This window comes from Phyllobates terribilis, unplaced genomic scaffold (assembly GCF_046119375.1).
Source record: "Phyllobates terribilis strain yellow unplaced genomic scaffold, ASM4611937v1 Scaffold_11__3_contigs__length_659146591, whole genome shotgun sequence".
In the NCBI taxonomy this organism is placed as follows: Eukaryota; Metazoa; Chordata; class Amphibia; order Anura; family Dendrobatidae; genus Phyllobates; species Phyllobates terribilis.
In genome coordinates, this window is record NW_027362771.1 from 591,045,780 (window position 1) to 591,061,080 (window position 15,301).

General features: G+C 33.3%; 1 protein-coding gene across 6 annotated transcripts in view; it reads left to right on the forward strand.

The window, feature by feature from the left end:
• Nucleotides 1-15,301, forward strand: part of LOC141167063 (mucin-3A-like) — a 69,289-nt gene that overhangs the window by 24,138 nt on the left and 29,850 nt on the right. For all 6 annotated transcript variants that reach the window (XM_073654402.1, XM_073654400.1, XM_073654398.1 and 3 more), the window contains 4 exons: nucleotides 5,298-5,381; nucleotides 5,627-5,745; nucleotides 6,237-6,298; nucleotides 6,430-6,563. In XM_073654402.1, coding sequence (XP_073510503.1) covers nucleotides 5,298-5,381; nucleotides 5,627-5,745; nucleotides 6,237-6,298; nucleotides 6,430-6,563 — 399 coding nt within the window. The remainder of the gene's footprint in view (nucleotides 1-5,297; nucleotides 5,382-5,626; nucleotides 5,746-6,236; nucleotides 6,299-6,429; nucleotides 6,564-15,301) is intronic.

Here is a 15,301-nt window from a genome sequence, read left to right on the forward strand (position 1 = left end):
GCTATGCATGTCACCTTGCAAGGTTGGGTCAGTGACTTCATCATCCACCACCTCATCTTCCACGCATGCACCCTGGCAGGGCCGGCGTTGGCACACGGCGCACCCGGGCAAGTGACGGGACCCTGAGCAGGCGGGGGGGCCCACTCACTGTTAGGCACCCCAGCGCGCTATGAGACCCGTGAGCGGTACGGTGCTGGTGTCAGCGCCCACTTCCCCCCCGCTTGCTCAGGGCCCCAGCACAATACTTACCTCTCCCCGTGCCTCTGCAGCAGCTCCGGTCTCTTCCGCGGCTGCTGCACTGTGACATCTCAGGTCAGAGGCGCGGTGACATCTTTACACCATGCTCTCTCCTGAGCTGTCACAGGCAGGGCAGAGCGGGAAGACGCCGGCGTGGGTGAGGGGTCCGGAGCAGCGGCAGCAGGTGAGGAGTGAGGTGGGTATTTGATTTTTTTTATATGTATGGAGGCATGGGGCATTATATGGGGGGGAGCAAGTGACATCCTGCATGGGGCATTATATGTGGATGGGGGGGAGGTGACATCCTGCATGGGGCATTATATGGGGGGGGACAAGTGACATCCTGCATGGGGCATTATATGGGGGGGAGCGGTAACATCCTGCTCGGGGCATTATATGGGGGGGAGAGGTGACATCCTGCATGAGGCATTATATGGGGGGGAGAGGTGACATCCTGCTTGTGGCATTATATGGAGGGGAGAGGTGACATCCTGCATGGGGCATTATATGGGGGGGTGACATCCTGCTTGGGGCATTATATGGGGGAGAGAGGTGACATCCTGCATGGGGCATTATATGGGGGGAGAAATGACATCCTGCATGGGTCATTATATGGGGGGGAGAGGTGACATTCTGCATGGGGCATTATATGGGGGGAGAAATGACATCCTGCATGGGGAATTATATGGGGGGGAGAGGTGACATCCTGAATGTTGCATTATATGGGGGGGAGAGGTGACATCCTGCATGGGGCATTATAAGTTGGGGGGGGGTGACATCCTTCATGGTGCATTATGTGGAGGCCAGTATTCTGTATGGAGCGTTATAAGGGCACCAGTATCCTCTATGGAGCGTTATATGGGGGCCAGTATCTTGTATGGAGCATTATATGGGGACCAGTATCCTGTATGGAGTGTTATATGGGGACCAGTATCCTGTATGCAGCGTTATATAGGAACCAGTATCCTGTATGGAGTGTTATATGGGGACCAGAATCCTTTATGTAGCGTTATATGGGGACATGTATTCTGCATGGAGCAATATATGGGACCCATAATACTGTATGGAGGACTATACTGTCCGGTCTGCACTGTGCGCTGCGAGGATTCGCCGGTTTCTGAGTTATTGTAGAATTTACAATAAATATCGCTCATGTAATGTAAGAAGTGAAAGCTTCGGCATTGTACTATATATATATATATTTATCTGCGGTATCTGTGCATCATGAATCGTGGTATGTGTTAGAGGGGCCCACTGAGACTCTTTCGCCCAGGGCCCACAAAAACCTGGAGCCGGCCCTGCACCCTGGGCCTCCTGCTGACTTGCTGGCAATTGTGTCTCATCATCATCATCCACCTCTTGTGACAGTAATTGCACTTTCCCACCGTCGCTTTTGTGTGACTGTGGCTGCTCAAATATTTGGGCATTGATACATGCGATCTCCTTTTGCCCTGCTTGACGCGGGCTGGGCGAGAGGCCCTACTCTATAAATGGAGCAGCTCTTCGGAGTGTCCAAGTGTGGGATGAGTTGGTGGGAGGAAGGAGAATCAGGGAGAGGAATATGTGGTCCAGACTCATGGCTACTGAGACTGGACTGTGTGGAAGACAGGGTGGTGGTGGTGGTAAACTGACTGGAAGCATTATCTGCTATCCAACTAACAACCTTTTCATACTGCTATAGCTTCAATAGTGGTGTTCCGCGGCCCCCTACAAAGTGGGACAGCAAGGTAGGACAACATGATGTGGGTGCTTGTTGTGCTCCCTCAGCAGGCACAATTTCAGCCTGCCCACGGCCTCGGCCTCTGCGTGCACCATGACCATCACGTCCACTTCCCCTTCCCTTGCCACGCACCTTGCTCATTTTAAATGAAGTATAATATTTGGTACGCTCCTAAAAATGTCACGATTATTACCGCATTAATATCTGATGACCACTTTTTTTGGCAGTGGCATTGTAGTATGGTATTGGTCAGAGACCAAGTGTGAATAGGTTGACCAACACACAACTAACAGACTTTAAATGGAGTGTAATATTTGGCACGCTCCACAAAATGTCACTATTATTACCGCAGCGATATCGGACCACGTCTGATGACCACGTTTTTTGGCAGTGGCGTTAGAGATATGTTATTGGTCAGCGACCAAGTGTGAATAGGTTGAACAACACACAGCTGGCAGACTTTAAATGGAGTATAATATTTGGCACGCTCCACAAAATGTCACGATTATTACCGCAGTAATATTGGATCACGTCTGATGATCGATATGTTTCTCTGCTTCCACAATACAGCAATGCAAATAAAATCAACCAAATCTGTCTGTATGCTGCTAACAAGCAAATGGAGCAGTAAAAATGGTGTATTACATTGCTTTTCAAGCAAATAATCAGGATTAAGAGCATAAAGAATATTAGCTCTGATATCTAGGTCTATGGATATCTGTAACAGGAGCAGACGGAACATGCAATTGACCCTATTGTGCTGTATACACTCTCCCCAAACTTTGCCTGCCTAACTCCTGCTATCACCAGGATTAATAATATATGCATTTGGATTAGTCCTTAGAAGGACTGTTAGTTCAGATGTGCATATATAGCTGTGGAATATCTATATCTCACTAAATAAACCGCCAATTCTCTCCCTAGCTCAGCAGCAGCTCTCCCTACTCTGCCTATCTGAAGGATATTTTACCATATAATGTGCTGAAAAACAGGAAAAAAAATCCAAATGACGTGAAAATGGTGAAAAAAATGCAGTTCCACCATCGCTTTCTGTGTTTTGTTTTTCAATATATGGTAAAAATGACCTGGCGACACAATTCCCACGGTCAGCACAATTATGGCGATTACAAAGTTGTATCGTTTTTTACAAATCCAGAACTATGTAAAAAAAACAATCTGGTGCGTGTCACTATTTTTCTGAGACTGGTAAGTATTTTTTTCATTTTTCCATCTATGAAACTGTGTGAGCAATTCTGGCGTTGGTTTTTTTCTTATTGCGTTTACTGCAGAGGTTAAATAATTTAGCGATGCCAAACTTGTTTCTTTATTTTTCTTGAGTTTTCTATTGAGAAAAGGTGATAGTTCAAACTTTTTTTTTATACTTTCTACAAAATATGGTGATTTAAATCTGCATTTCTTTGAACTATGTACTGAAATGCTACAATATTGCAGTAAATAGTGAAATGAATAATCACTTTTGTCGCCTACGGTCTTCATAGCAGAACAAAGGTGGTTCTGAGGGAAATCCATCGGCATCCCAGGATCTTGCAACGAGAATGCTGCTCTCTGAGTTTGTGAATTGCATATAAAGGGTTAAATGGCAGAAAGGGCACTAGATTTTAGAGGCAACTGCCAGCTGTATAACCCAGCTGGCACCCGCTGTGTATGGAGCTGACTACGCTCCCGAGCATGCTTGTGACATACAACTTCTTTTTTGATGATTATTTCCAAGTTCATCTGTCTTTCCATACAATTAGTAATGAGAGAATCTGCTGAAATCCAATAAATTAGATTCACTCAAATTTGGTCAGAAAACTCGATTTGCTTTGAAATTATCAACTGCAAATCAAATGTATCTTATTATGCTCTTGAGACCCCAGAGCATAATAAACATAGGGTAAAGAAAAAAATTATATTCGGTCACCTCTCCATTCACCTCTCCAGCCTCACAGCCCCTCTCCAATCCGGTCTAAGAATAATTTTTTTCCGTGTTCCTGCATTGATTATGCCTCAAAATATCATGACTTTCATCGTCTGACAGCAAGACATTTCTTGAGAGCTAGTCATTGTGGAGGTTCCAGGGTGTTACAATACTGTCATAGTACTGCTGGAATCCAGTGGCTGGAGGAGCATAAGCAGGAACAGCAAGCGGTAATAGAAGTTCTTGGAGTTAGCAAAGCAGCTGTAGGAAACAATCCGTAGATAGGTGAGAACAGTCTGGGTAAGACAGTCCAGGAGCTGGAGACTGAAACTAGACTAAACAGCTAGACACAATACTCAAGCAATGAGTGAGAGATCAATGCAGCTTTAAGTAGGCTCAAACAGGAAACAAGATGGACTTCTCAGGTTCAGAATCTGCCATCTTAGTAAAATGCAATTGCTGAATACAGCAGCAGCCTCCAGTGGTAAAGAGTGTAACTGCAGTACAATTATGAAGGTGAACAATAGCAGCCACTAGTGGTCAAACTGTAGAAGGACAACAGGAATCCTGACTCATAGATGTTGAAAAACAGAGTGAGAACACGCAGAAAGTTCAGTCTGTAGCAAAAATAGGCTGGACAGGTGAGACTTGAGTAATATAAGATCTGAGAGGTAAGTTGGAAACCAACTTGCTTTCTTTGCATGAAATAAATAGAAATAAATCAAACCAAAATTTTGATTCACCTAAATTTACAGATCGGGGGAAAGTCAAACTGAATTGATAAGTTTAGAATCAATTTACTCATCTCTATTGTCCATCGAACTCAACATAGTTTATTTCATGTGCAGTATAGCTGTTTCATCCAACCGGTGTCTTCCAAGGTGTTGTCAATCTACTGAAGGCTAACAGGTTACACTAGGAGTTGTAGCTTTAAATCCCTTTAAAGATCCATCCACTTGTGTCACAGATAAAAAAAATATATATGAATGCCTGGTCTCTGGGAACAGGATAATAAACTAATGGGGCTGTGCACTTTGTGCCACGGATGAAAAAGTGAAACGAATACAAAGAACCACAGTGAAAAGAATGATATAGTTTGTGGGCATGTCACAGGTGGAAAAAAAATGAGTCATTTTCTTAACATCACAGCTACAGTAGATAAAAAATAAAGTTTTGGAAATAATAAGAGTTTAAGGCATCCATCACTTGATTTGACCTAATACTATCAATGGCTAGTTTCAAGATTTTGCACAGGACAAATGAGACATTTTCTTACTCTTTCTGAACCTCTCAAATGAGATGATTTTGCTTTAGTTCTAAAACTAAGTAAAACAGAGCAGGTCTGAAGCTGACCCTATAAGTTCAGGTATCATCTCATAATTGTTGATAACATTTTACCAGAATTTCTTATTCTTCCAGAGCCTTGTGATGAAAGAATATGTCCATGTCCTACACACTTCTATGGGAAAAACTGTAGGTTTATCTACAACGAGATCATTCTAGGTAGGTGTGAAGTGAGTACAGATTGTGTCTTTAAACCTTTGTCTACGACTTTGGTGGGAATGTTATTAATTTTTAGCTAAAAAGCTTAAGACCACACGTACATTCTACTCAGATATTTATTATCCATAGGAGGTAGTACATAATACTGAATTCTCCAACTGTCTAGATGAATAAAAAAATAACGTAGAGAAGACCTCGGAGAGAAAATCTTAGTTCCTTATTTTTTTCCTCTTCTCTTTCTACAGATTTTGTCGTTGCTAAAGTGGAAATTTCCATCCATGTGCTGAATGAGGAATTTAACTCCTCCTTGAATAATCCGTTATCTTCAGAATATCAAGATTTTCATGATAGGTTTCTTAACGAGGTAAAGAGCTTTATGTACCTTCCAATGTGATGTCTAGGAAAGGGTCATGGCTTCGAGAAAATTGGGTGTCTATGAAAAAACGGAAGTGGTTTAGAGAAGAGGAGTTGTGCTTTCAAATTCGTCAATATCCATTAAAATTTTGCCAAAATTTTGTCCAGCAGAACAAGTGAAATAGATCTAGACAAGCACATTACCGTGGGTGTAAGAGTAATTAATGAAGTGGTCTGAGCCTTGGACTCTAAAGAGCCAAAAATGTCTCAGTTGTTAAGTGTTAGTTGAGGACCCTGTTGGCAATTTTGAAGGTTCAAAACTTTCATGTTACACCATTGGATATAATAATCTTCAAAGAGCAGAGATCTGTACGCTGAAACCAAGGCACTAACCAGATGACCATACATATAAAATAAATCATAGCGTTTGTGGTTCGTTTTTGATAACTGGTTGAAGGATTTAAATACATTTTGTGTTTCATTTTTTTTTCTATTATGCAGATGGAGTTTAATTATAAAAGCGCACTTCCCCGGTTCAAGGAGATAAGAATTGTCTCTTTCAGGTGTGTTTGTAGTTTTTGGTTTGACGTTATTCCACCTGGTCACTTCTGGGAGTTTCTGAAAACCTTTATTGGTGGTAGCAGCGGTATAGCAATACCTTCATAAGTGACTTCATCTTCTACATTTCTACTAGACAAGGCAGTGTAATCGTGGACCATGAGGTTCTGGTAAAGGTGGATTATGGAAAATACTTGGAGGAAACACAACAGGCAGAAAGTCAACTACGAGCCACCTTGACTCAATTGAATTGTTCATCTAATAGGACAGGTAACAAACTGTGAGGGTTTCATGGTATAAGTTCAGTTTACAGGGTTTTCAGTTGGTATTGTATTTACTAAGTGGCGCTGAAGTGACGTTGACTGTAGTGAGAATTTCTTTTTAATATCCATCTGTCTATTATCTATATATACAATGAAATTGCAACTCCAAGAAAGAAAAATCATGGAAGTATGGAAATCACAGTTTTGAAAGATATGTTATTAATATGCAAATGATGAAAAAAATGGAAACAACATTTTAAAAACATCTAGCTGCAAGCCATGGTAGCAGATTTAGGCCATGCATCCTGCTCACAGTAGCAAGAGCCACATGAAGCTTGACATTGTTGTGTCGAATAACGGCTCCTGAAACTATGGAAAAATAGCCACACCACTGGTTCCATTACCAAATAATTGTAACTTAGAGTTTTTATTCTACCTATAATGAAACCTATTGAGGTCCAGCCACCATATATCGTCCAGTCTCAAACCATAATTCCGGGAGTATGAGCACCCAAAGCAGAAATAGATGACTTGGCATTCAAGCATTTAATCTATAAAGTTATTTGTAGTTGTTTGATGAATGTTTTGCCATACAATGCCATTCATGTACTGATCAAGAAAGAAGGAATTCTGCGGTGTTAGTGAAGCGCTAGAACAACTAGACAGTGGATTAGGTTATAACACAAACCTTTTATTGTTTAGTACGATCTCTAACGCCACGACGCGTTTCGATAGCAGACGCTATCTTCCTCAGGTATCTACCTGAGGAAGATAGCGTCTGCTATCGAAACGCGTCGTGGCGTTAGAGAGCATACTAAACAATAAAAGGTTTGTGTGTTATGACCTAATCCACTGTCTAGTTGTTCTAGCGCTTCACTAACACCGCAGAATTCCTTCTTTCTTGATTGCTAATCTCCCTTGTGGAGAGAGGTGGAAGCTGCTCTGTTTACAACTAGCCTACTACAGGACCTGCCGTGATGTCATTGTGGAATGCCCACTTTTGTCACACGGTCCTGGTCATGTGACCGCTGAAGCAGACAGAAGCTCCCTACAACAGTTCCTGCTAAGTTGTGATCATCTTACAGACTCCCACCTGGAAGCGTTTTCCCTTGTTGTGCGGGGCTCCTTTGCACAACAGGACCAGGTGAGTGGTCACAACATCTCCCCCTTCATTTCCCCCCCCCCCAAACCTCAGGCTCTTCACCATTGGCGCTCCTACTGTTTTTGTTTTCCATTCATGTACTGATGGTGGTTATGGTGCTATATTGATGTACTGATGGGATTTGGTGATTTATTCATGTACTCATGATGGTTGTGTAATGTATTCATGTACTGATGGTGGTTCTGGTGTGTATTCATATGCTAATAGTGGTAATGATGATGTTTATATGTTCTGATGGCAGCTCTGGTGACATATTTAAGTACAAATAATAGTTCTGGTGATATTTCATACCTAAAATATGTGTGCAGTAGGGAAAAACAAGTGAGAAACTACAACTCCCAATATTCTCCAAGTCTCTGGCTGATGAGATATGTTGTAGTTGGAGCTGCATAAATTCTGAAAAGCCATTGGTAATACTACAGCATAGTATAAAATATTAGTGAATCTAAACTGTACATGAATATAGACCGTCTTCATGGAGTATATACATTTTATAGTTACACTTCATCTAACTTCCTGTTTACTTTGTCTTTTGAGAAGACTAACCTTTAAAAAAATATTTCAAAGTTTTTATTTATTCAAATACAAAAATATCAATTTCACCATAAGTAACTCAGTGGTATGGTCTCAAGAAACTCCCTCATTACACAAATACACATCACCTGATCTGCTTCAACCCAATAAACATTCCAGTTTTTACAGCTTGGAGTTGGAAAATCTCCATAAAAATGATGATATGATCAAAATACTCAGTTGCCGAATAATTATGCACATAGTGTGTATATATCTATATCTCATTGCTGAAGAGGATAGACCTTAATTCCAGCCTTCATTTCCATATCATTAACATGTCTATTCATTATGTGATTTCCATCATTGCAAGACTTTTCCTTCTTAGTGTTGCAATTTCAATGTCGAGAAGTCTATCTATCATCTATCATCTATCTATATATCTATCTATCTATCATCTATTATCTATCTATCTATTATCTATCTATCATCTATCTATCATCTATCTATCATCTATCTATCTATTATCTATCATCTATCTATTATCTATCTATCATCTATCTATCTATTATCTATCATATATCTATTATCTATCTATTATCTATCTATTATCTATCTATTATCTATCTATCTATCTATCTATCATCTATCTATTATCTATCTATCATCTATCTATCATCTATCTATCATCTATCTATCTATCATCTATCTATCTATCTATCATATATCTATCATCTATCTATTATCTATCTATCTATCTATCTATCATCTATCTATCTATCATCTATTATCTATCTATCTATCTATTATCTATCTATCATCTATCTATCATCTATCTATTATCTATCTATCTATCTATCTATCATCTATCTATCTATCTATCTATTATCTATCTATCTATCTATCTATCATCTATCTATCTATCTATCTATCTATCTATCTATCTATTATCTATCTATTATCTATCTATCTATCATCTATCTATCTATCTATTATCTATCATCTATCTATCATCTATCTATTATCTATCTATCTATCTATCATCTATCTATCTATCTATCTATTTATCTATTATCTATCTATCATCTATCTATCTATCTATTATCTATCATTTATCTATTATTTATCTATCTATCATCTATCTATCTATCTATCATCTATCTATCATCTAACTATCATCTATCTATTATCTATCTATCTATCATCTATCTATCTATCATCTATCTATTATCTATCTATCTATCATCTATCTATTATCTATCTATCATCTATCTATTATCTATCTATCTATCATCTATCTATCTATATATATCCATATATCTAATCTATCTATCTATCTATCTATCATCTATCTATCATCTAACTATCATCTATCTATTATCTATCTATCTATCATCTATCTATCATCTAACTATCATCTATCTATTATCTATCTATCTATCATCTATCTATCTATCTATCATCTATCTATCTATCATCTATCTATTATCTATCTATTATCTATCATCTATCTATCATCTATCTATTATCTATCTATTATCTATCTATCATCGATCTATTATCTATCTATCTATCTATTATCTATCTATCTAGCTATCATCTATCTATCATCTATCTATTATCTATTATCTATCTATCATCTATCTATTATCTATCTATCTATCTATCATCTATCTATCTATCTATCTATTATCTATCTATCATCTATGTATTATCTATCTATCATCTATCTATTATCTATGTATCATCTATCTATTATCTATCATCTATCTATTATCTATCTATTATTTATCTATCTATTATCTATCTATCATCTATCTATCATCTATCTATTATCTATCTATCTATCTATCTATCATCTATCTATCTATCATCTATCTATTATCTATCTATCTATCATCTATCTATTATCTATCTATCATCTATCTATTATCTATCATCTATCTTATCTATCTATTATCTATCTATCTATTATCTATCATCTATCTATTGTCTATCTATTTATCTATCTATTATCTATCTATTATCTATCATCTATCTATTATTTATCTATTATCTATCTATTATCTATCTATCTATTATCTATCTATTATATATCTATTATCTATCATCTATCTATTATCTATTATCTATCATCTATCTATTATCTATCTATTATCTATCTATTATCTATCTATCACCTATCTATCATCTATCTATCATCTATCATCTATCTATTATCTATCTATCTATTACCTATCTATTATCTATCTATCATCTATCTATTATCTATCTATCATCTATCTATTATCTATCATCTATCTATCTATCTATCATCTATCTATCTATCATCTATCTATTACATATCTATCTATCTATTTATCTATTATCTATCTATCTATCTATCATCTATCTATTATCTATCTATCTATCTATCATATATCTATCTATCTATCTATCTATTATCTATCATCTATCTATTATCTATCTATCTATCATCTATCTATTATATATCTATTATCTATCTATTATCTATCATCTATCTATTATCTATCTAGTATATATCTATTATCTATCCCTCTATCTATCTCTCTATTATCTATCATCTATCTATTATCTATCTATCTATCTATCTATCTATTATCTATCTATCTATCTATTTATCATCTATCTATCTATCTATTATCTCTCTAATATCTATCATCTATTATCTATCTATCTATCTATCTATCTGTCTATCTATTATCTATCTATCTATCTATCTATTTATCATCTATCTATCTATCTATTATCTCTCTAATATCTATCATCTATTATCTATCTATCTATTTATCTATTATCTATCTATCTATCTATTATCTATCTATCATCTATTATCTATCTATCTATCTATCTATTATCTATCATCTATCTATCTATTATCTATCTATTATCTATCTATTATCTATCTATCTATTATCTATCTATCATCTATCTATCTATCTATCCATTATCTATCTATCTATTATCTATCTATCTATCTATTATCTATCTATTATCTATTATCTATCTATCTATTTATCTATTATCTATCTATCTATCTATCTATCATCTATCTATTATCGATCTATTATCTATCTATCTATCATCTATCTATCTGTCTATCTATCTATTATCTATCATCTATCTATTATCTATCTATCCATCTATCCATTATCTATCTATCTATCTATCTATCTATCTATTATCTATCTATTATCTATAATCTATCTATCTATTATCTATCATCTATTATCTATCTATCATCTATCTATCTATCCATTATCTATCATCTATCTATTATCTATCTATTATATATCTATTATCTATCCCTCTATCTATCTCTCTATTATCTATCATCTATCAATTATCTATCTATCTATCTATCTATTATCTATCATCTATTATCTATCTATCTATTTATCTATTATCTATCTATCATCTATCTATCTACCTATCTATTATCTATCTATCTATTATCTATCTATCTATTTATCTATCTCTCTAATATCTATCATCTATTATCTATCTATCTATCTATTTATCTATTATCTATCTATTATCTATCTATCTATCTATCTATCTATTATCTATCTATCGATTATCTATCTATCTATTTATCTATCTCTCTAATATCTATCATCTATTATCTATCTATCGATCTATTATCTATCTATCTATCTATCTATTTATCTATTATCTATCTATCTATCATCTATCTATTATCTATATTATCTATCATCTATCTATTATCTATCTATCCATTATCTATCTATCTATCTATCATCTATCTATCTATCTATCATCTATCTATTATCTATCGATCATCTATCTATTATCTATCTATTATCTATCATCTATCTATCATCTATCTATTATCTATCTATTATCTATCTATCATCGATCTATTATCTATCTATCTATTATCTATCTATCTATCTATCTATCATCTATCTATCATCTATCTATTATCTATTATCTATCTATCATCTATCTATTATCTATCTATCTATCTATCTATCATCTATCTATCTATCTATCTATTATCTATCTATCATCTATGTATTATCTATCTATCATCTATCTATTATCTATGTATCATCTATCTATTATCTATCATCTATCTATTATCTATCTATTATTTATCTATCTATTATCTATCTATCATCTATCTATCATCTATCTATTATCTATCTATCTATCATCTATCTATCTATCATCTATCTATTATCTATCTATCTATCATCTATCTATTATCTATCTATCATCTATCTATTATCTATCATCTATCTTATCTATCTATTATCTATCTATCTATTATCTATCATCTATCTATTGTCTATCTATTTGTCTATCTATTATCTATCTATTATCTATCATCTATCTATTATTTATCTATTATCTATCTATTATCTATCTATCTATTATCTATCTATTATATATCTATTATCTATCATCTATCTATTATCTATTATCTATCATCTATCTATTATCTATCTATTATCTATCTATTATCTATCTATCACCTATCTATCATCTATCTATCATCTATCTATTATCTATCTATCTATTACCTATCTATTATCTATCTATCATATATCTATTATCTATCTATCATCTATCTATTATCTATCATCTATCTATCTATCATCTATCTATCATCTATCTATTATATATCTATCTATTTATCTATTATCTATCTATCTATCTATCATCTATCTATTATCTATCTATTATCTATCTATCATCTATCTATCTATCTATCTATCTATCTATCTATTATCTATCATCTATCTATTATCTATCTATCTATCATCTATCTATTATATATCTATTATCTATCTATTATCTATCATCTATCTATTATCTATCTAGTATATATCTATTATCTATCCCTCTATCTATCTCTCTATTATCTATCATCTATCTATTATCTATCTATCTATCTATCTATCTGTCTATCTATTATCTATCTATCTATCTATCATCTATCTATCTATCTATCTATCTATTATCTCTCTAATATCTATCATCTATTATCTATCTATCTATCTATCTATCTGTTATCTATCTATCATCTATTATCTATTATCTATCTATCTATCTATCTATTATCTATCTATCATCTATCTATCTATCTATCTATCCATTATCTATCTATCTATTATCTATCTATCTATTATCTATCTATTATCTATCTATCTATTTATCTATTATCTATCTATCTATCTATCTATCATCTATCTATTATCGATCTATTATCTATCTATCTATCATCTATCTATCTATTATCTATCATCTATCTATTATCTATCTATCTATCCATCTATCCATTATCTATCTATCTATCTATCTATCTATTATCTATCTATTATCTATCATCTATCTATTATCTATCTATTATATATCTATTATCTATCCCTCTATCTATCTCTCTATTATTTATCATCTATCAATTATCTATCTATCTATCTATTATCTATCATCTATTATCTATCTATCTATTTATCTATTATCTATCTATCTATCTACCTATCTATTATCTATCTATCTATTATCTATCTATCTATTTATCTATCTCTCTAATATCTATCATCTATTATCTATCTATCTATTTATCTATTATCTATCTATTATCTATCTATCTATCTATCTATTATCTATCTATCGATTATCTATCTATCTATTTATCTATCTCTCTAATATCTATCATCTATTATCTATCTATCGATCTATTATCTATCTATCTATTTATCTATTATCTATCTATCTATCATCTATCTATTATCTATATTATCTATCATCTATCTATTATCTATCTATCTATCTATCTATCTATCCATTATCTATCTATCTATCTATCATCTATCTATTATATATCTATTATCTATCTATTATCTATCTAGTATATATCTATTATCTATCCCTCTATCTATCTCTCTATTATCTATCATCTATCTATTATCTATCCATCTATCTATCATCTATCTATTATCTATCTATCTGTCTATCTATTATCTATCTATTTATCTATCTATCTATCTATCTTTCTATCTATCTATCTATCTATCATCTATCTATTATCTATCATCTATATATTATCTATCTATCTATCATCTATCTATTATCTATCTATTATCTATCTATCTATCTATCTATCATCTATCTATCATCTATCTGTTATCTATCTATCTATCATCTATCTATTATCTATCTATCTATTATCTATCTATCTATCATCTATCTATCTATCTATCTATTATCTATCTATCATCTATCTATTATCTATCATCTATATATTATCTATCATCTATCTATCTATTATCTATCTATTATCTATCATCTATCTATTATCTATTATCTCTCTAATATCTATCATCTATTATCTATCTATCTATCTATCTATTTATCTATTATCTATCTATCTATCAATCTATCATCTATCTATTATCTATCTACTGTATCTATTCATTTATCTATCTATTATCTATTATCTATCTATTATCTATCATCTATCTATCTATATATCTATCTATCATCTATTATCTATTATCTATCTATCTATTATCTATCATCTATCTATCTATTATCTATCTATTATCTATCTATTATCTATCTATCTATTATCTATCTATCATCTATCTATCTATCTATCCATTATCTATCTATCTATTATCTATCTATCTATCTATCTATTATCTATCTATTTATCTATTATCTATCTATCTATCTATCTATCATCTATCTATTATCTATCTATTATCTATCTATCATCTATCTATTATCTATCATCTATCTAGTATCTATCTATCTATCTATCCATCTCTCTATCTATCTATCTATCCATTATCTATCTATCTATCTATCATCTATCTATTATCTATCTATTATATATCTATTATCTATCTATTATCTATCATCTATCTATTATCTATCTATTATATATCTATTATCTATCTATCTATTATCTATCTATTATCTATCTATCTATCATCTATCTATTATCTATCTATTATATATCCCTCTATCTATCTCTCTATTATCTATCATCTATATATTATCTATCTATCTATCAT